Below are 21,738 nucleotides of genomic sequence, written 5' to 3'. Positions count from 1 at the left end.
GTCAAGGTGTTCGTACCGGGTATCATCGTACGTGCAAGTTGTACCCAAGAGCCCGCTGGTGATATGCGTACCAACCTACATTATGCATCTGTGCTTGTGTTTCACCGTCCGTGCAATTGTACCCCATGCCAATACCGTGGTAACAAAGCTCAGGCACCGACCTACACCGCTTACCGAACCTTCTTACACACCGCTGTGCGGCACGTTGTGACGGCACGTTGGAGTGACAGTCCGTGCAGATCTATGGCCAGTAGTTTATACCCGCGTCCACTTGACTCGTGATTCGCGAGTGTTGGTATCGGGAACTCTAACGCACACCGAAGCAAGGGTGAATCATTGCCGGCTCGGCTTGGTTCGTTGCGAAATATGCGTTCGATTGCAAATCAATATCCTACCGCACCATGCCACCGCCTGTATGATCGCATCGACGACCCTTCATGGCGCGTTAATGCACCGAACGATGCAATCCCGGGGAATCAAAGCCGTGAAACAAAAACTGCGGGCGGATGTGAAAATGAAAAGTTAGGAATAAAATAGCCGCCGAGGTTGCTCGGTGTATAGAAATAGAAATAAAAGGAGAAAATTTTCATTTACCGAGCACCGATCGCGCGCGGTATCGTTATCTCTGCGTTTTTATCTTCTCTAGGCTTATACACATCCGCAAACACACAAGCACCGTTCCAAAGTATTCGTCATCGAACGAGGTAACGCGATGTTGGATCGACATACCGTTGCCTTCAACCTTCGATTGTTGCGGAGAAAAGATCGTGCATGAATCCAGTAAATTGAGTTTATATTCATAATCTCTGCATCGCTTATTTATAAACAGACACGTAAGGAGATCATGCTTGCAGAGAACTCGAGCTCAAGAAGTTTTCATACTTTGAACGTATAATCGTCGTTCCGCGACTAAATCATCAACTCCTCGCGTACATGCGGTATTTTCTAGGCATGTGTGTCACTGATGATTAAGTCCTGGATACTGCGCGCGAATATCTGCGAGGCTACGTAACGCGCGAATTTGGCACGATTCTTTTCGCACCGTGCAGCCGGCTCTCTCGACTTGAAACATGCGCAGGTATTGTGCTCGGTTGCGGAGTGATTGCGACGCGATATCGCGTCTCGGGAAAACGAGAGCCGGACATTCCATCGTACATTAGCTAAACATGTTCCGTTATCGAAGTGCAGCTTCAGCGAGGAAAAGTAATAAATGTTTACGATTTGTAAATACGGACGGGCGTCACTGAACCCACAATAAATAGATAGAGAAAGAATTAAAGCTGCGCACCTTTTTCTCAACACATTTCTAACCGCTATCTGCGTTACGCAATTTCTTGATAAAACGTTTTTTTTTTTTTTTTATCGGCACCGCTTATCGCCGCTCACTCGCTATCTGAACAGCGCCAACGACGACGAACAATTATATTCACCGCTGGGTTGTTTGACGCTGAAAATATTTTCTTTCGCTTTATAAAATCGCGATTATGACTGATATTTCGCTGCGAGAGTGACTGAACTTGCGTCTCTTTGACGCGAAAGCCGGAATTCGCAAGCTCCTTATCTCGATTACTGCGTTTGTCGTTGAATCCTTGAAAATCAGGAACATCGAGACAGCTGCATTCGGGATCAATAGACTCGTCGAGCCCCTGTTTGCACCGATGCAGCTGCACCTGCCTTGTCCCATCTTCGGCGTCCTATTCAGATTATATTTGCACGCGTCTACGTCTATTGGGATCGATCGGTGCAGTAGTCGATGCAATCGCCTCGAGTTCTACCGGAGCTTGATCAAACGGGTAGAGATTCTTGCTCCAAGGCAGCGCCAGGCTGCAGGCATCGAGTCTAGTCGAGAGGCGCTTCGGTCCTGAAAGCCCGTGGATTACCTTAAGATCCTGTTTAATCAAAACGTTATTAAAGCCAGCGCGTTTATCGTCACTGATGCCGCAAACGATACGAGAATCCAGCCCAGCGATCGGTTTTAACCCGAAGCGATCATTGGCACGAATCACGAATATCGAATTGCGAACGCACCGATATTCGGATCGTTTCTTCTCGGACTTCAAACATTCTCGTACATCTGAGGATCGACACTATATATTTCTCCGCGGAAATAATACGTACCTGTGGTTTACGAGCATTGGCACTAACGAACCAAGAGTTATTCTTGTCCGTTGTACGACGTTGAGGATGGAAAAATCGACAAGGAAGTGGTTTTCACCGGGGAACTTGTTTACAGCTGCATGATAATTTACATAATCTATCTTTGGAAAATCCAGTCGATGTTGAAATAATTATTGTGTCGCAATCACAGCCGGTAATTAATCAGAGAAACAGCGGAATCAGAGGCCATCCGTCGTACGCGCAAAAACGTCGACATTCACGAACTGCAAATTCCTGCCTACCGCGGTATAAGCAGCGATACGCGCGTATGAACGCGACAGAACAGCGAGCTCGCGGGAGAGGGAAACTGGGAACGATAATTACTCTGATTCATGCAATTATGCGACCGTTTCCGATACATTTATATGCATTGCAAATAACAGCGTCCAGCCGTTGCTCGGCGTACTGCAGCCGCATGGTTTCCTATTCCGGTTATAATACCGGTCGACAATGACGGCGTCCTTTTCCCTCTCGCTCTTTGCGCTCGTCCGTTTTTCCTCCGCTCGATGTTTCAGCTATTAATTCTTTTCCCGTCGTACCGATTGCGCGAAACCGCGCACTTCCGGTTCGACAGACAATAAGTGTCGAGAAGTTGTGTATAAAAGAAAAAATTTCCGTCATCGTAATGTACGAACGATCGAGCTCGGTATTCGCTACTTAATTTCATCTACATTTTCACCGCAAGACTGTTGTTAGAATTTTTTGTAGTACGGTTATTTGCGATCGGGATAAAATATCGAAACGAGCAGCAGGAAAAATGCCTTTTCGCAGTTCAAAAATCTTTAATATACGAGGTGTGTAGTTTGCTGAAAGGTCCGTGAAAATTTTTCTCCATTCGGTGTATTTCGAATGTTTATTTTCAAGGTAGCTGACTTCACCGCGTACCGCGTACGTTGACGGCATGGAACCGCAATTCGCCCCGACATCCTGCAGCGTCACTTGCCGATGCAGGTTCCATTCCGTAGCTGTTGGGTTCTCTCAGCGTTTCCCGGATGCGCGCATTCAATCTGACTCCGCAGTCCCGCAGCCTCCGAAGGCAGGTGAAGGAGAGCAGAGCCAGTGGAGTACGTGCCGGGTGGTAAAAATTTCCCTCGACATGTGCACCAGTTTTTTTAGCCAGGAAATCATGGCTGAAATATCCTCCGCCAACGACTGATTCGCATTTTTATTGACGCATTACATCGCTATACAGTCGATGCAGCAAGTCTTACCGTCTCTATGAACTTCGATCGAACGATATCCAGAAACTCGTCGAACGGTATGTTCGTCCTGATTCCGTGAAACGCCATCGATGGTAAAAATATGACCGTCTCCTCGTTTCAGAGCGAATTCATACTTCTCATTTACCGTCACGTCTCAGGATTGGTGGTAAAACACTTTTGGAACGATCTGTATCGTACGCAATGCAGCCGAAAAGGGGATGCGGTGTACAGTGCACACGTCGAGTCGGAGGAATTGCAGCGAGCGTGAAGGTAAGAGGCATACGAAAGTCCCGGAATGCCGGAGCAATGGGATTGCCTGCAAATATCGATCGGTGGCCGCCATGTGTGAAATAGCTCAAATAACCACCGAGTGCATGTGCAAATCGGTATGCGGATGCAGGGCGATGCGGCGTTCCCGATCAGGATCCTGGCTCCCTCATCACGCCGGGGGAAATCTCGCTCGGACATTTTCCGCAGGATCATCCCGACGCGAAGAGGAACCCGGGAGACGGGATCCGTAAGCAAATTTGTTCGCCTCCCGCGATTAGCGCGGCAGGACATCGCTGATCCTTCATCCTTTCGAACGATTCGTGCATTGGGCGAAATTATTGTACACGAAGGATACGCGAGATCGTGAGATTTATGGGGTCAAGTCTGAGCGACCTGTTCCACCCTTTCCCTGCAGAAGTTCCGGCTTTCTCCTCCTTCCCGCAGTCCTGCAGGGATTACATCTTCCGAGCAGTCACAGCCGCGACGATTTATCTGTTTACCCTGCCGCGCGAATACACAGCGCAGCTCGACTTCCTGCAGGAGGGAATTCTCTTGTTTATTTTTCAAACGGCTACGGCGGTACGCGAGTCGGTATACTAACGCTTCCGTTATTGAAAACGACTTCCTACCCTCCGTCAAGCCCTGCTTTCTTCTAACGGACGAAAGCTAACGGGTACGCCGGGCTCTTCGCCTCCACTACGAAAACGTCTCGCGAGCTCTAACGTTTCGCACTTCCTGTGCCGAATCGCAACCAAGAGCTTACAGCGGGCCTCGTGTTCATAAATTATTGCTCCGGATTTCGCCTCGGCTTTATTGTGCAGTGGGTATAGGTTTCTGGCTTGTTTCAAGCTCCGGGCTCAAACGGTATAACAGAACTGTTAGCTGCCTCACCGAAGTCCAGAGGCTTCACCCTAAGCTCCAATTTTCTACTCATCTCAAAGGCTGAACAATGTGACGGAACAAAGAGATTCCGGGAAGGACATGTCTCTCGCTATTGCAGATTCGCAGGACGTGGGTATCGCGTGAATGCAGCCTCGGGCGGAAACCGGTCTGAATTTACGATCTTCAACGGAGCCCTGAACGTCCAGATGTTATTACACCATCGGGTTGATACTAGTTACGAATAAAATCCCGCAATACCACCATCTCGATGTGAATGACCTGCTGTTTGTGATCCTGTTTCAGTCTGCAGCGGTTTAATTAGCGTCTCCACTCAAGGATCGGAAGGGTACTTAAACACAAACGTAAGAGGATTTCGAGGGTCTCTTCCGGAAAACTTGCTTCCAGCTTGCGGACAAGCATTTCATGTTGCACATGAGCTGCGAGTGTTCCGGTTGATCTTTGAACCGGCAATTTGAAGAACGAGGTTTTTATTTCACCTAATATCCACCTCGTGTTCGGGTTTCCGCGACCGGCTATAAACTTCATGGCTTCGTGGAAACACGACGACGTTTCCCTTGCATTATAACGTAGCACCAGATTCAATCGCTGTCAAAATTTCACGCAAATTGGCTCCAGTAGGCCTGGCCCGAACAGCTGAAAGATCGAATCAACAACGAGCATGACGACGATGATCAACGGTCAGTCTCTTCTCTTGTGACTCAGAGATCGTTACGTCGAGTTAAAACGGACAAGTGGTGAGTGTCCCGTAAAACTACCTGGAATCTAACTCAGGGAACGCGGGATAAATTGATCCGGGAATCGCTGGGTGAGTGTTACATAAGCGCGAGTAAGCGTGTCGATTGGCACCGGGATTTTGACAAGGCGAGTTTCCGATACCTCGATCCTTGTGGGACCTTTTTCCTTCCAGCCGACGAGGAATTTGACGCTTCCGCTCGTCATGACAGCCCCGGCCGTCGGCATCGACCTAGGGACCACCTATTCATGCGTCGGAGTATTCCAGCACGGGAAAGTCGAGATCATAGCGAACGATCAGGGGAATCGCACCACCCCGAGCTACGTGGCTTTTACGGACACTGAACGGCTGATCGGGGATGCGGCGAAGAACCAGGTCGCCATGAACCCGACTAACACCATCTTCGGTGAGACAAAACTACCCCGCAGATGTTCGACTCGGTTCGAAAGCTGACTGGAAATATCCTTGATTTTAAAACGGCGGGTGCAAATCGCTCGATCAAATCTTTCCTCGTCAAAAACTACCCCCGAGGGTGATCCTTTCCTTCCTTTATTACGACTGTTCATTTTATATTATAGTCACTTTGAGTTTCCGGGCTCAGTTTATACTTCACGGCCAGACTCCGGACGATTATTTCATCGGTGATTCTCAAGGAAAACGTAATCTCTCTAATCTTCAAACTGTTTTAGTCCTTTCCTTGAGCAAATTGTGTTACACATACGCAAAAGATAATGGCTGACAAGGTCTTAGTGTTTTGGAGATAAACGCAATTGAATTACCGAGCAATCTGATGATCGATGGTTAAGTAATCGCGGCCTGAGATCGGCGAGATAAAGTGAGAGAAAAAAAATGTGGGCCAAGATTTAATTCAGCAAAACTCATTAACGCGAGTTTTCAATCAATCTGTAACTCGTTACGAAACGATTATCTATCAATACAACGATTCGATCGGTTTTAGATGCGAAACGATTAATCGGGCGACGATTCGACGATGCTTCGGTTCAAGCCGATATGAAACACTGGCCGTTTAACGTTATAAACGACAACACGAAGCCAAAGATACAAGTGAATTACAAAGTAAGAAATTGTGCAGAGACGGTATAATTACTATTTTAACAATATTAATCCAAGGAGTTAAGCATGATTTATGAGCTCGTATACCTACAAAGACGACAGAATTATGGAACGTATCTCAGACGCGTGATTCAATTTCAAGTCATTAGTTGACTCGTGATTTTGACAAGCATTTTCGACGGTAAATTATCAGATAACATTCCGGTTTGTTCCCCTGCAGGGTGAGAGCAAGTCGTTTTTCCCCGAAGAAATATCCTCGATGGTTCTCACGAAGATGAAGGAGACCGCCGAGGCCTACCTGGGCAAGACAATTACAAATGCGGTGATCACGGTGCCCGCTTACTTCAACGATTCTCAACGTCAAGCGACGAAGGATTCCGGTGCCATTTCTGGGCTGAATGTCCTCAGGATTATTAATGAACCGACCGCAGCGGCGATAGCTTACGGGCTCGACAAGAAAGGACACGGGGAGAGAAATGTCCTGATTTTCGATCTGGGGGGCGGGACGTTCGACGTGTCAATTCTGACCATCGAGGACGGGATATTCGAGGTCGATAATTGCTTTCGAGGCCCGTCGGCCGCTCAACTATTACCAGAATAACTGGATTAACCCATTAACCGCATATTCCTCGCAGGTCAAGTCCACCGCTGGTGATACTCACCTGGGTGGCGAGGACTTCGACAGTCGATTGGTGACACATTTCGTCCAGGAGTTCAAGCGAAAGTACAAAAAGGACCTCTCGACGAACAAGCGAGCCACGCGCCGGCTGAGGACAGCATGTGAAAGGGCCAAGAGGACCTTGTCGTCATCGACGCAAGCCAGCCTCGAGATCGACTCGCTCTTCGACGGTGTGGACTTTTACACCTCCGTAACGCGAGCTCGGTTCGAGGAGCTGTGTCAGGACCTGTTCAAGAGCACCTTGGAACCGGTGGAGAAGTCACTGCGCGACGCGAAGATGGACAAGGCCAACATCGACGACATCGTACTCGTTGGCGGTTCCACAAGGATTCCGCGAGTGCAAAAACTTCTCCAGGTAGGTGTCATGGGATACCTTCCTTGTTAGCAGGATCATTTATCACTGATCGTTTTTAACGCCGTGGCAAAACTTCGTCAGGACTTCTTCAACGGCAAGGAGCTGAACAAATCGATCAATCCCGACGAGGCCGTCGCTTACGGAGCTGCTGTCCAGGCCGCCATATTACACGGTGACAAGTCCGACTCCGTCCAGGACCTCCTATTGCTGGACGTCGCCCCGTTATCCTTGGGCATAGAAACGGCCGGGGGCGTGATGACAGCCCTCATTAAGCGGAACACGACGATCCCGACTAAGCAAACCCAAACGTTCACCACGTACTCGGACAACCAGTCGAGCGTCCTTATACAAGTTTACGAAGGGGAGCGAGCGATGACCAAGGACAATAACCTCCTCGGGAAGTTTGAGTTGTCGGGGATTCCGCCGGCTCCCCGAGGCGTCCCTCAGATCGAGGTGAAATTCTTAACATGTTGCATCAACGAGCAGACCTTCGGATTCCGCGAGTCACTTCATCAGGATCAATTATTCAGGAACTTTGTTGATCGTGTAAAGTTAATGCTTCGGCTCGTTATATTCCGCTGCTGCAGGTAACGTTCGACATCGACGCTAACGGTATCCTGAACGTGTCCGCGGTCGAGAAGTCGACCAACAAGGAGAACAAGATCACAATCACAAACGACAAGGGTAGATTAAGCAAGGAGGATATCGAGCGCATGGTTAACGAAGCCGAGAGGTATCGGAGCGAGGATGACAAGCAGAAGGACAGGATATCGGCGAAGAACAACCTCGAGTCCTACTGCTTCAACATGAAGAGCACCATCGAGGACCAGAAGATCGTAGAGAAAATATCCCAGCCCGAAAGAAAGCTGATATCCGACAAATGCACCGAGGTCATCAAGTGGATGGACGCCAATTTGGCCGCCGAGAAGGAGGAATTCGAGGCGAAACTCAAGGAGGTTGAAAAGGTCTGGCTTTGCCGAGTACTTCATCGGCCTACTTCCCATCCTCCTCACTAACTATCTCCTTCTTCCTTATGACCAAGGTTTGCGGACCCATCGTCACCAAGCTCTACCAAGCTAGTGGCGCCCCACCTCCTGGATTCCCCGGACCAGCAACCGGAGGTGGTAGGGATCCCAACAATCCCACCATAGAGGAGGTCGACTAACCGAGGCATTCGCTATGATCCGTAACGCAGAGCACCGCGGTTACCGCAGTGCGGAACAACGTTCAACCCACCAACGTGCCTTTCAGCAATTCAATTACTTTTATTTTCAGCATGCAATGTGTCGTTCATTATTTACGAATTCTATTAACGATACCGCGATTCGAAGTTCGCTTTTAAAACATCCGTCAAATCGACTGCTGGTAATGTTTCAACGGTCGGTATTCTTACCCATCGTCGATAATGTAGGACGCGGTGTCGTTTCCTGACAATCATCGTCCTTTTTTATAACAGGTTGTTTCGAATTATAATAACAATTAACGACAATACGTAATTATTTAATCTAAGGCTAGATTGTTACAATTTTATCAAACGTTATATCCGGACTCGGGATGATCATTCCGGATTAAATTGTCGGCTGAAATGTGGCGACTGATTTGATTTGTTCTCTGGATACCTCACAGATAGCGGCAGAGTTCGTTAAAAGTACTTTAACTTTGAGTCCAGACGGTGAATAGTAGTTTTGACACAAATTTCGCTTTTCTCGTTCAGATTTCGAGGTTTATCTTGAGCTCCATAGAAGACAATTGGTACGCGAAGAGAGTGAGCATGATTCATCTTAAGAATCACGATAACAAGTCCCCACAAAATTATTCCTTTGCTTCGGAAACCATTCTGATATACTAAATACTAAAGGATGATAAGTATTTATTTTAGTCAGTTTCTAGTCGATTAGTTTCTATAAAGTAGATCAATATAGAGCCATTGATATGTCTTGGGTATAATTTAACTTAGATTTCCTATTCCAACTGGATTATTATGTTGGTAATTTGTGCTTACCTATTTGGTGAATCGTACTCTACCGAATCAGCAAATGAGTTTCGCCCCGCGTTGAGCCTATAATATAACTTTTATCAGATCCTGAGAGTACGACGCGACGTCGCAAAGATAATATCACGAATCGGACTGACAGGGGGTCGAGATATCAGATTTCTTCTTCACCGAAGACACGCGGCGATCTCGCGTAGGCGAGACAGGGACACATTCTAAACGATCCTGAAAAAGATTTCATCCTCGCCGTGGGAAACGAGGATTCTTTCTCTCCTTTTGACTGTACAGACATTTATTTACTTTCGTGAATCAATAACCCTCGGATCCGATTAAAATTTTCTACAAAACGCTTCGCGATAAACTGTTCCAATTTATCGGCGCCGTTTCTAGGATGCCCGTAAGGGTATATAAAATTGATAACGGCGTCGCGTGGGCGCCAGCGGGTCGAAGAGCCGTAGACCATGTGCCCCGGGGTCATCACCGAAGGTCAGTAAAGGTGTTGAGTGACGCGTCTGTCGGCCGTCGGAGACGACCGTAACCGGACTGCAGCCGCCTACGAGGATGTTATCTTTTTCCCGTGGATTTATGAGCCTCCCATAGCCTAGGCGACGAGTTTCTGCGCCGCGGACAAACCCCGAATGACGCTATTACCCGACCGCAGCTTCTCGGCTAGCCGCAGCCGTTAAACGACGGAGGCATTGGGATGATTATAAATGTAGGTATTCGAGAGAGGCGAAGAAATGGAAATTGAAGATTGCGATTGGGCAGTACCCCTTAAACTCGTTTGATAATTAATTGTCTGGGAAGGGTTAATATACGCCGGGTATTTTTTCGCAGAACACTTTCACCGCAAGTCATTCCTCCGCCCGATTATACCTACCGATCTTTGGATTAACGTGGGTACGTAATTGCCGGTTGGTTTCTGGATTTTGGCGTGGCGTGGGCGCCCGGGTTTCATAAAACACCGGATTCGGAACCATAGTGATTTTTTCTCGTGAATACGCGCCGGGAGAGGGATCGAGGTGCCCACGTCATCCTAGATCAGTCGACGAATTGCGCAACGGGTAAGAAAAGGCTCTTCACACCCGCAGAAGGAGAGGAACAAAATGTGAAGGGTTCACGGGTGCAAGTCCTGTAACTCATTTACGGCCTTGGCGGACAAGCTGAAAGATTCTAGTCTCAATAAACTAACTGCTATTAAGGGGTTATACCTAATCACGAGGCCGAAAAAATCTATTTTTCAAGGATTTCTCATGAAGAGACATGTCAATTTATTAATATGAAAATTTATACACATGTTTAGGGTAACATTGAAATTCATTCTGTTTTTTATTTGTAAAAGTAATGATTCTTAAAGCTGCTATAGCCCATCTTCGGGTGCATCTTTAAATAAAGGTGTCTCGCGGTGAGCGGGATATTTCTGAACTGGGTCATCTGAAATGAAAAAACAAAAAAGAATTAGTTAATATAAAGTATTATCTGGTCTTTGATCGAAGGAATAAACAAAATATTAATTTTTGAACGAAAAGGCGGCGTTGAAAAAAAAAAACGTTTTTCCACAAAAATTCGTCGTAATTTGTTTATGAAATGGAAAATATTCATCGGCGAGAAAAATCCTTCGATCAAGTACTGAAAAATATGTTCGTAAAGCTTGTGTCAAATATTAAGATTGCTCGGTTCAACCGTTGCCAAAAATCCTGTTCATCGACTTTGAATATATAGTTTTGAGAAAAACGCGCTCAAGGTTTCACAAGCACTTGGAAAATATTTGTCGAATCGACATGAAATTCGTTATGCATATACTTTAATGTACGTACATTACGAAAATGATGCTTAAAATATCGATTTTTGAAAAATACTGACTAGGTATAAGCCCTTAATCTCATTGTCAAATTCAAATTTCTGTGTCTTGAAAAATCCGGTTAAACCGACTTACACGACCTGAATCCTAAACCCTTCGTGTCATACAAGCATCTTCTTTGGGATTGGCAAGGGAGGCTCGTTTCCAGAGAAACGTTTCGGTCCATTTCTGACAATTCTCGGAGAATCACTGCCGTTCGGTATGTGCTGGGTGCTGGACCCGAATTTCGCGTAATAAGTGGTTCGAGTTTGGCGTATTCAGCCATGCTCGTCGTCGAGGGAGAGAAGGAGAGGTATACATACAGGCAAGTGAGTAGCGACGCCGCGACGTCGTTCGCGGCCATCTGCCGCCCACAAACTCAGCGAGACCTTTGCAGAAGATGGGATCATAAAATCGGTGAGTCCAAGGCCGCGGAGTCTGCAGGTCTCGGTAGCTGGAGGCACGAAATTTTTCGCAAAATATATGACATTACCATCGTCTGTGCCCAGGGCGCGTGCCATGTGGCATATTTGTAATTCTAATGTCAGCGACGCGGTTCGTCCTCGGGATCTCAACTATAACCGGACCGGCGTAATAGCAGGGAACGGCGAAACTGGACGTAACAATCTTAGACCGTACGTAAACATGTATACGTGTAAAAGAATAATCCCGGAGAGAAAACGTTTCGCCGAATCCTGTGACGTTCCATATTCCACGACTAGTTTGCCGCACGCAGGGCAACTTATAATTCCACCGATCATCATTTTCTAGCCACCCCCTTGTTTTTCGTCACTGGCGCGTTGGACGCTAGATTTTTATTTTTCCTTTTATCACTGTTTCTATACTCGCTTTTTGTTGACGACGCGTGGCATACGATTCTCACTGCAGTCATCGGGGTGTTTATCGAATCGTTGTAAAAGTATTGATAAGAATGAGTAATTCGGCGGTGAAGAATTAGCGTGAATCACCTTCTTTTCACCCCCTCGGTGCATTGTAACAGCTATTGCTGCGCACAGTGGTGCGGGAAAGGCGCGAGAGTTCTGAACGATCATCAGGCTCGTTTATGTCAGCGAATGGCGTGGCTTCTTTATACGCCTTTTTTCATCGTTCGAAAATTTATCCCAACAGATTTCTTTCATGCGCGTATCATCGAGCGAACGCTGCACTTTTACTGCCGTGTATATCAATAGTCCTGATTCCCGCGACATCCGAGCGTTCGGAGGCCCCGCTCACGCAGGGCCCGGAGGGCTCCTATGGGACTTGGAGGGCGACGGAGGGCGGCGACGCATGACACCGCGGGCCCATAAAAACTGGCGTAAAACTGTCTCACTTACGCGCAAGCCGCACGGCGGTGAATCAAGACTCTCGCCGTTCGCCTTCCTCCTCTATAATATTTATTGGGTGTTCGAGGTCCGTCGCTGCTTTTCTACCGCGACGCGACGGAAAGACATTGCAGGGAAGGAAAACGAAGAGGAGGAGGGAGAGAAAGAAGTCTGATATTTATTAGGACCTAGGACCGTGGATACCCTCCAAAATCCCGGATCCAGCAGCGTGCCTGTAACGGCGGTAACGAAACGCGTCTTTGATGATCCGAAGATGAATGAAAGAAGAAGAAGAAGAAGAAGAAGAGAAGGAAATACTCACAAGTACGCTGGAGGACAGAGAAATAGATATATAAACGGTGGATAGAGAAAAAAGGATCTCGACTTCTTGTCGAGTTGCAGCCGAGGGCGGTGAGCGCGTTTAACGACGTCTGGTTAGCATAATTTGATAATTAAATTATTTAACAATTTAATCGCCAACCGAATCGGTCGCGGTTCTGCCGCCGTGCATACGAGCCTGGGGATAATTTCGTCCTCGTATAACGAGACGCTCGCGTAGGAGCTGATTCGCAGAGCCGCGGAGCGTCCCAGCTAATTAAGTCTTAGCGGTCCTTAAGATCCTCCGAAGGTCTCGCGTCCTTTCCTGCCGCAGTCGCACTTCGCTCTGCAAAGATGAGAGCGACGGGATCCGGATCTCTCGCAGCACGCACGCCGCCCACTCTCGAAGAGGATCGTCTTCGCCTTTCGTCCAACTTTCCCGCCGGTTTGTCGAAACGATTCGACGATAAGGCGATAAGCGGGTTTCAAGGCCGTCATATCCTCGGGTAATTCGGTGAGCCGTCTTTTGTGCCTTCCATTAGCCGCGGGGACAATTAATAGGTGTTTAATAGTGGGACTAATTAAGAAGAGGATTAATGACCCACCCGGAGGTCGTAACTCCGCGCAAGAACTGCCGGCTGGTCCGATCCTGCGGCGGCCGCGTCACCGTGAAGACGTCTTTATACAGCCGCGGTGAGAAAAGGGCGAGACATTAGTTCCGCGGGTTTCTTTGCATCCCTAATGATTATGCGAGCCGGCGAGGTTTTCCCCGTGCTACGGAGGAAATCGTCGGAAAAAATGTCCACGAGACGGGGGGAAAAAGGGAGGCGCAATTAATCGCCGTTTAATGGTACAACTAATCAAACCAGACGTTAATTAGCTCTTCGTAACCGGATGAATCGTAATTCATAGTTTATTGCTGGTTTGTATGAACGTTCGCTTTTTGCGCGGGTGTTTAACCCCGGAGCTTGCGGAGGGATTGCGGTTCCCGGGAAATTCGAAACGAGCTGCTGAGGATCGGCTTCGGAATGTAATTAAGGAACGGAACGGAACTGTCCGATTCACCCCTGCAACTGGACGCGTGTAACTACGTCGGTTCGCCGTCTCGTCTCCGACAGGCGACGGTTCGCACTTTCCGCAATCACGTGAATTGTAAAACTCCCGGAACATCCGTGTAACAAACGTCCGATCCAACGGCCACCGGAGACCGAGACAATTTCGTTACACGTTCAACCGCTGAAACTCGTTAACAATCTTCCTCCGGAAAAATAATCATGCCTCTGACGCTGTTACATTTCAAAATTGAACTGCGGCTGGAGTTGGTGGTAAAAATTCTCCTGCAGTCAACAAATTCGAAAGTAAATTGAGCAACAACAAAAAAACGTTGATAGTGGATGACGGGGTGAGGATATTTCAATTGTAATTGGCTAAAAATGTACAGATACGAATAGGAGGGTAGAAAAATTCTACAAGTTTCCAATTTCTACTGGTTGATGGACGTGCTTGGTTCAAACGTGTATTAAGGGGTGATGACACCTTGCGTACGCGAAATAAAGGGTTACTTTCTCCAATTTGTTTAAGAAAAATGACTGGATAGTATTCAATTCTGTTTTTCATACATGTTAATCGAATTTTCTCGATTGATTGAAATTTAACGATTTTTTTACCGATTTTTTCATAAAGAAAAAACAACCTTTCCCTCCAAATTGACGCCATTTTTGTAAAAATTAGTATTTCTGAAAAATCCTACGCACTTCGCTAGATTTTGGCATCTTCTTGTAAAATCTTTTTCTTTTTTTTTTTGTTTTACATCGAGAATTGCGACCTGCAGATGGTCGCCCGTGTAAGAAAAAAAAAAAAAAAAAATTTCCCTTCATCAGCCACTCCACCGCCATTTTGTTTTAAAATGACTAAAAAAAATTTTTATCTTACTCTTCAAGACTTGTATCAACATTAATGAAAAAACAGAATTAAAAAATATAATTGATTAATTTTTCTTAAACAAATTGGAGATGATATATAGAAATGAACTGATGACGCAGTAAACACATAATATAAGACGGTTGTTTAAATCGAGCGACGAAATCGACCTTCAGATGCTATTCAAAACACGGTGAATTTAACCTTGATTGGTATTACGTCGTACGGTTTTCAACGTATCGAAACAATGAGGAGAAGTTGGGAAAATTGGCGAATTGTGTATAACAATTGTGTTTTCCAAAGCCTATAGAATCGCGTATTTGTAGAATTCTAGAAGAGGGAATTATTTCACCACTAATGAGGACAAATCATTCGAGCATACAGAAAATTAATTAACCATGAGCAATTTCGAAAAGGAGCGGCTCGAGACAAAGCCGCGGTATGTCGGCGAAGACAGAATCGTATTACGCAACAGGTGATCGAATACCAACGAATCGTTCTGTTGACTACGATCGGTCGGTCAAGACAGCCGGATATTTCTTATTCACGACGAATTCAATAGAACCCCGGAGCTTTTCTCTATTTATACTATCAGAGAGTAAAGTAAACGAGTCGTCAATTATCCGTAATTCATTGCCTCTTAGATAACAATGCGTTCAATTAAATCGCTGATACAAACTCGGCAATAATTGTTCGACGGTGAATTCGAGGACGGTGTTTTGGTCGGTTCGACCGATTGTTACACTTCGCATCGACGACGTATCGATGTCTTGCTTTTCGATTCAGGCGTACCTACGAATTTCTGGATTACGATTATTCCCCGCATCCCAGGTAACGGGCATCCCATTTTCCTGCGGCCTGCAGTCTTTCAGGACGGAGATGAGCGGCGATATCTAGGAATCTACAAAACGAGAACACCGCGATACCATCGCCGGCTCGGTTCATCTAGATACGCTCTATTCCTCACTGGATTTTGACCCCTTGCACACCGACGAAACGGCACAATTTATTGGGACATTAACCACGACCCCCTAAATCTTCTCCTCACACCGCAGTCACTTCCCAGATGTCCAAGATTTTCTCGCCTTGATATCAGCCACGTCACTGTATACGTAAGTATACCTTGATACACCTTTTTTCACTTTTCAACTAGTTTGGAAATGATTTTCATGCCGTGTTTTACGATGCTCGTTTGTGAAATTGTAGGTAGATCGGAAAACAGAAGGGTGACAATATCCAATTTTTATCGAAGCGAAGATATGGGTCAGGTATAGGTTATATTAAAAATGTAGAAACGTCAACGTGTACGGAAAGGAAATAGAATCGTTGGGATTCGACGGTTCTATGTTTATATACATATATATTTTGTTTTTTTTTGTGTATATATTTAAATGAATAAATTTCGATTTTATACGTGAAATAGGTAATCTTCATTTAATACTTATAAGATTTGCTTTTTTACGTTGATCAATAAGTCTTTAAGCTTTTGGTTGATAGTATAAGCAACAAGTTGTAGCAGCGCGTTAAAATACAGGCAACCTTCATCTGATAGAAATATCTTTTCTTTTCTCAATTACGTGGAATTAATCAAAATTAGACATCTACAACCCAGACTCGAAATTCGTGTTACCGGTGTCAATCATCTTTCTACGTTTTGAAATTCTCTGAAATAGTTTTTCGCGTTTTTGAAAATTTCGAATCGAGACCCTTTTGTTTCCTGATTTTTCTACATTTAACTCAGACCTAAATTTCTTTCCGCACTATCGGGATTAAGTATTCTATCGACTCGGTATGGTTTTCAAACCTAATTCCTCGATCAAGAATCGGAATCGAATAACTACAAGGTTTGCCGTTCACTACTATTCAACGACTTCTGTCACGCGTATAGCATACGAAGTGTGCTCGCGTAATTTATGAGGGAATGTATTCTCGCGTATTTTCTTATTCCCCGACTCTATACTAGAAGTTGAATACCTGTTGCGGTTGGCGCATATTGTGGGCGCGCAAAGGGCTTTTGCGGAGAGTCTCCCATTAGGGAATAATTTGCATAACCCATAAAAGTGAAAATCGAACAATAAATGTAAATAATTAGCTATATTCTTAAACCGTCGTAATAAAATCAGCGCTCTCGCCGCTGCAGCTGCCCATCTCTCGCCGCACCACCGCGCGGTAAATTACTATTTAACGAGGGTATCTTTGCCGCGGATCCCGGAGTCCTTCGGCGCCTGCGGATCCTTCCCCGCGGTAAAAGACAACGAATCCCGTTTCTCGGAGGAGCGGTCTGGCGAGGAGAAAAAATCTTTAAAAACGATCGAAAATCAACAGCAGCAAAAACGAAGCGTCGTTTCTACCCCGACGAATCTAATTGATAAGGGGATAAGCTCGACGCCCCGTGTACTATGCCGTACATACTTGCAAGGATCGAAGGATCGGGATGCTGAATGCGCCGATCCTGCAGCAGACTCTCGCCGAGCGCATGGCGTCGCCGGTTAAAACGTCACGTTTGCAAATTGGAACATAAAATCAGGGTTATAAGGGGCTCTCCTGATTGTTTGTTACTGCTTCTAACCGCCTAACCAACCTCGCGATAACTCCGTCCGTTTATGGTAAAGCCGTTCGCGGAAGATAGTCCAAATTACTCCGATATTTCCCCATAACATTTCCAGCCTCGACGTTTTTCTTGAGTAATTATCGAAGCACAGGTTCCGTCCGCGAAGAAACTTCGGCGATACGGCGGATATTTGCTATCTACGTTAGCGGGAGAAGCTTTTATTCTCGATCAAGCTTTAAGCGCAAATTTAAGTGAAATGAGATAAAAAAATCGATGTACCTACTTGGATGAGGAGTTATCGTCACAGCCATGCGTGTGTGTGTGATGTAATTATGTGGCCAGCCGGAGTCGTAATACAAACGTCGATTACGCCCGTTGGCCGCACATTACTTGCCTATCTCCAGGGTGGTTGTCCTCAGGGAACAACTCGCTCTCCAGGCAGCGGAACTCCCGCAGCGGCACTAATTGCAATCACGCTCAGGGATCTCGATACCCCCTTCCGATATATCGATCGGAGCGATCGAGCGGCGCGGGCGGCGGAGAAACGAAGGATCGGAAAAAGGAGCTGCAGGACATTGAGAAGGACTCGGTAAGACGAGAGGACACACCGACGTCCTTCCGTCCATTCTTCACATCTACGTACATACGTTAAACCGCGTTTGTCAATTAAACGCACCCCGGCAACGAAGGCGCGGGTGCCTCCATACAGAGGTAGAAGATTAATCGGATCCGACGATAATTTGTATCGCAACTCGAAATGCTCCCGCGGTGCGGAGCTTGCTAATTGGATAGATCAGTAGTGGGTGATCCGGACGTACGTCGGAGCGGGGATCCAAATAAGGCGAAAAACACTTTGGTCTTTATGCATCCTGTTGTATAAATGATCTTCCGCGCATCTTCGAGTTACCGTTGGACTGTAGGTCGAACGACGAATAAAATACGGGAAAGGTGAAACGTGAAATTGAGGATTAATCACCGTGTATAAATTCTGTGACAAAAAACCATCCCAGGTTAAATATCTGTAAATCACTATCGTCAAAAGTTTGGCGGAGGTTAATTTGTGACAAAGGAGGAGGAAAGAAGGTACCAATAACGTCACGTAGCAGGATATTGTGGGACCGAGAGTATAAGGAAAAATGTCAGGGACTGTGGAGCTGAGTGGAAGCTGCCAACTTAAATGGGCAGCCGGACCGCAAAAGAGCTTATACGCCTAATTGATGCGGCCAGAAGATAGACGAGGGAAAAGGCTGCGTCGCAGTGTGGGCATAACCGGCGAGTTGCGTGCCTTGGACTAAGGACATGACCATGTCGCGGGAAACCATTTGGAGGATGTGCAGCCGGAGGGTCGCCTGCATAGGTATGATACCCAAAAATCAACATACTTTTTGGCAATGTCACTGGAAGATTTTAGGATTCGTCAAATTATTATATTCGCGAGCTGCTGCAAAGATTTATGTTTAAAAATAAGCATACATGAAGTACATACTGGAATTGGAGAGAAAAGTATTGGAGTTAATTTCATTCACGATGTATCTATATTTGCCATAAGGTAACAACTTTTGTTGGAAAGAAAAGAATATTTCTTTCTCTCCCTCTCTGAAAATATATTACGCTGGTTTGTATTTATTAATCGTGCATGTCTGTGAATGCGTTTATAAGTTTGAATATCGAAAGAATCCATGAAAAAGCTTGATAGATGTATCGATGCCTCGTTTCACATCGCTTCAGGATGGTTAAAAAACTAGCAAACTCGTCCGTTTTCACCCTACGATGGTTTATTTTATTCGGAAGGCTGGTTTTTACGAATCCACTGTAAACAGTGCCTTCAACATATCGGCAGCGACATTGCATGCAACTAAACGAAGCATAGATATCCAAGCTTGTCTTTATGGTTTGAGTATTTTTCCATAGATTTCCGTAGCTTACAAGTGAAACGGATCAATGACACTCGAAGCATGACTATTTTGGGATAAAATTGATGAAAAGTATCGATTTTTTTAACCAACCACTATCCTTCAAGCCGGTCTGTCGGCTACTAAACGATCGACAAACGGTTCTAAACTACGGCGTGCGTCACTCCGAATCTCATGAGTGACTCATTGTCAGTCCACCATCTGCTGGATTAAGCCTCCGGTTCCCCGACGTGACAAGACGCTCGACGTGCGATTCTTGCCAATTTTAATTGACAGCTTACCATCGACGTCAGTCCCATGCTACGGCTCTTCGCCACTCCAGTGACAAAAGGCGTGACCCCTAATTTCCTGCTGCTTGCAGCGCTCATTTGTTCCAAAGTCTCAATTCAGTCCCGGTTCTCAAGTTCGGTAAACGGCATTTTCCGGAGTGGTTCACCCCTCGGTTCGATTTTTATTATTTTTCAAGTAAGGTATATTCTTAGCCCTGGCCGCGGATTCGAATCACACGCGTAAAGTGGTCGAAATAAATTATCTGCGAAATGAGCAAATCAGGAAGGCTCGTTATCGTTAGAAATGGTAGATCAGATTGAAACATGAAGTCTTACTGATCCATTTGAGGGTTGAACCGCTCTTGATGTCCGATGTTACAACATTGTGTGAAGTCTTGGAGACCTTTGTAGTCCAGCGAAGTCCCGTAAAGTCCCATGAATTTCCTTGCTCTCGTCCTTTGATGCGGGAGAATCGGTTGTTTCGACTCTTTTCAAAGACACGATTGTCGCTCAAACTGGCTTTTCAGATATCGCAAGCTCTACGGTTTATATCAAGTATTTTTAAAAAGACTAAAAATAGGATCATAAAAATACTGGGGCAACTTTCATCGCCTGAAAAATAGCAGACTCCTCAAAAATATTTCCCAGGACATTTGGCATCGTTTCAAGTATTATACTATTACCTATAATCATTTTGCTATGATCTGCGATTTGGTCTGTGAAGGATCGCACATCACACGCAACTTTTCGCTTATTTCGAGCGTCCCGTTCGTCCCGGATCTCAATCCAACCACTTTCCCACGTAAAATCTCTAGTTCGCGCTCGGTGTATTTACCAGCCCGTTGAATCTTGGTCCTGGACTTGAGCGAGAAGCTGACGAAGAGCCGGGTAAGAAGTTGGCGGTCTTGGAAGTGGGTTGGAAGGGCGATAAATACGCAGACACCCCATAACTCTGAGGAAGGGCGCGATGCGTCATGCTAGATGCGTATCGCGGACGGTGCTATCGGGGAAAAGACTTGGGCGGACGTTGAGCTTTATAATATTACGTTACACGTGTTTTATATATATAGAGGTACGCAGGCGGCGGAGGCTCTTTATAAGCCGGGAGAATCGGCGTCCTCGTAAGTCGCGAGCGGCGCGTATCCCTCGTTTAAAATATGTCCTTAAGCCGTGGTAAATCTACACCGAGGGTCTCCGTTCCGGCTGACCTTTCGACGAACGACTCAACCGGCAGGTGAGAAAAAATCGGCGCGCGGCGTGCGAGAGCTTGCGAGCTTGCGACTCGCCGACATCCCGCGGCAGCGAGGACGAGGACGACTTTATTCCCGTCGCGAATTTTACACGCCGTCAATTCGTCCACGCCCTCGAGCTTAATTTCAGTTCCACCCCAACGATTTGCGATTTCCGCAGGTAGCGAGTTTCCCGATTTTACGCTTCGTTCCGACCAATCAAGCAGCCTCTTTGCTCTCCAACAGTTGGCAGCTGCTGCCTCTTCCCGTCATCGACTAGACGATAGACGTGCGACTAGGAATGCGCTACCTGGCCTAGCAAACTAATTTCCTGCAAATTCTTACCTAGCTTACGACGCGGATACGATTAAATACTGGGAAATTGAGAAAAGAGGGATAAAAAGGAAGGAATTTACGTTATATGCTGGTAATTATTGCCTCACTGATGATCGATGAATGATCTACGCCCACCGCGGAGTTTGCTGATAGGTTTTTGCGAAGATCACCCAACGATGAGATTTACGACTTAGAGTGCAACCGAATTGTGCCGATGTAAGTCGAACATAAATTTCGATAATTCAGCATATTGATGAGAGAATCATCAAACTTCAAGATATCTTGAAATTTGAAAAAACAAAATTTAACAAAGTTTTGCTGTACTTTTTACTTTCCTAATCAATTATCTATGAATATACATAAAAGTGGTTCTTTTCAACAAAATGATGATACTGTTTGTGACAAATATTGAAAAAAAATTGTCGTAACGTCATATATGGCAGGAAATAAATTCTACATATATCACAATTACTTTTCTCTGAGAATGATGGTTCGAAATTTACGTCGCACCGGAGTTTGTCGTAGCAGTTGCGTATTTGAAAGAAAATATGCAATAAATTTTGTGGTTGAGATATTTTACGACGAATCAGTGGGACGAAAAATTGAAGACCGACGTACTCTCGCCCTTAGGAATGTGGCAATAATGATTAATCAGCCTTTCATTGCGGCCTTCC

At 45.9% G+C, this 21,738-nt stretch overlaps 1 protein-coding gene and 1 long non-coding RNA gene across 2 annotated transcripts; both read left to right on the top strand.

Annotated features, from left to right (window-relative positions):
- The first annotated feature begins 3,531 nt into the window (after positions 1-3,531).
- Positions 3,532-5,271, top strand: LOC124212344 (uncharacterized). Its single transcript, XR_006881607.2, has 3 exons — positions 3,532-3,629; positions 4,815-4,995; positions 5,148-5,271. It is a non-coding gene; the product is annotated as an uncharacterized lncRNA (long non-coding RNA).
- Positions 5,272-5,469: 198 nt separating this feature from the next.
- On the top strand, positions 5,470-8,817 carry LOC124211697 (heat shock 70 kDa protein cognate 4-like). The gene is made up of 7 exons (XM_046611031.2): positions 5,470-5,671; positions 6,224-6,342; positions 6,560-6,889; positions 6,975-7,373; positions 7,455-7,826; positions 7,961-8,338; positions 8,416-8,817. Exons 1-7 carry the CDS (start codon positions 5,470-5,472, stop codon positions 8,536-8,538), a joined length of 1,923 nt encoding a protein of 640 aa, XP_046466987.1. The 3' UTR covers positions 8,539-8,817.
- The last annotated feature ends 12,921 nt before the right edge of the window (positions 8,818-21,738 follow it).

The sequence above is a fragment of the Neodiprion pinetum genome, chromosome 2 (assembly GCF_021155775.2).
Source record: "Neodiprion pinetum isolate iyNeoPine1 chromosome 2, iyNeoPine1.2, whole genome shotgun sequence".
In the NCBI taxonomy this organism is placed as follows: domain Eukaryota; kingdom Metazoa; phylum Arthropoda; class Insecta; order Hymenoptera; family Diprionidae; genus Neodiprion; species Neodiprion pinetum.
The sequence above is the reverse complement of the archived record's forward strand: the minus strand, read 5'-3'. Positions and strand labels throughout refer to the sequence as shown.

Excerpts from the sequence above, each read along its gene's own strand:
- LOC124211697 (XM_046611031.2), top strand. The coding sequence starts at position 5,470 with ATGACAGCCCCGGCCGTCGGCATCGACCTAGGGACCACCTATTCATGC. Across the intron at positions 5,672-6,223 it reads CCCGACTAACACCATCTTCG|ATGCGAAACGATTAATCGGG; the intron begins GTGAGACAAAAC and ends GATCGGTTTTAG. Across the intron at positions 8,339-8,415 it reads AACTCAAGGAGGTTGAAAAG|GTTTGCGGACCCATCGTCAC; the intron begins GTCTGGCTTTGC and ends CTTATGACCAAG.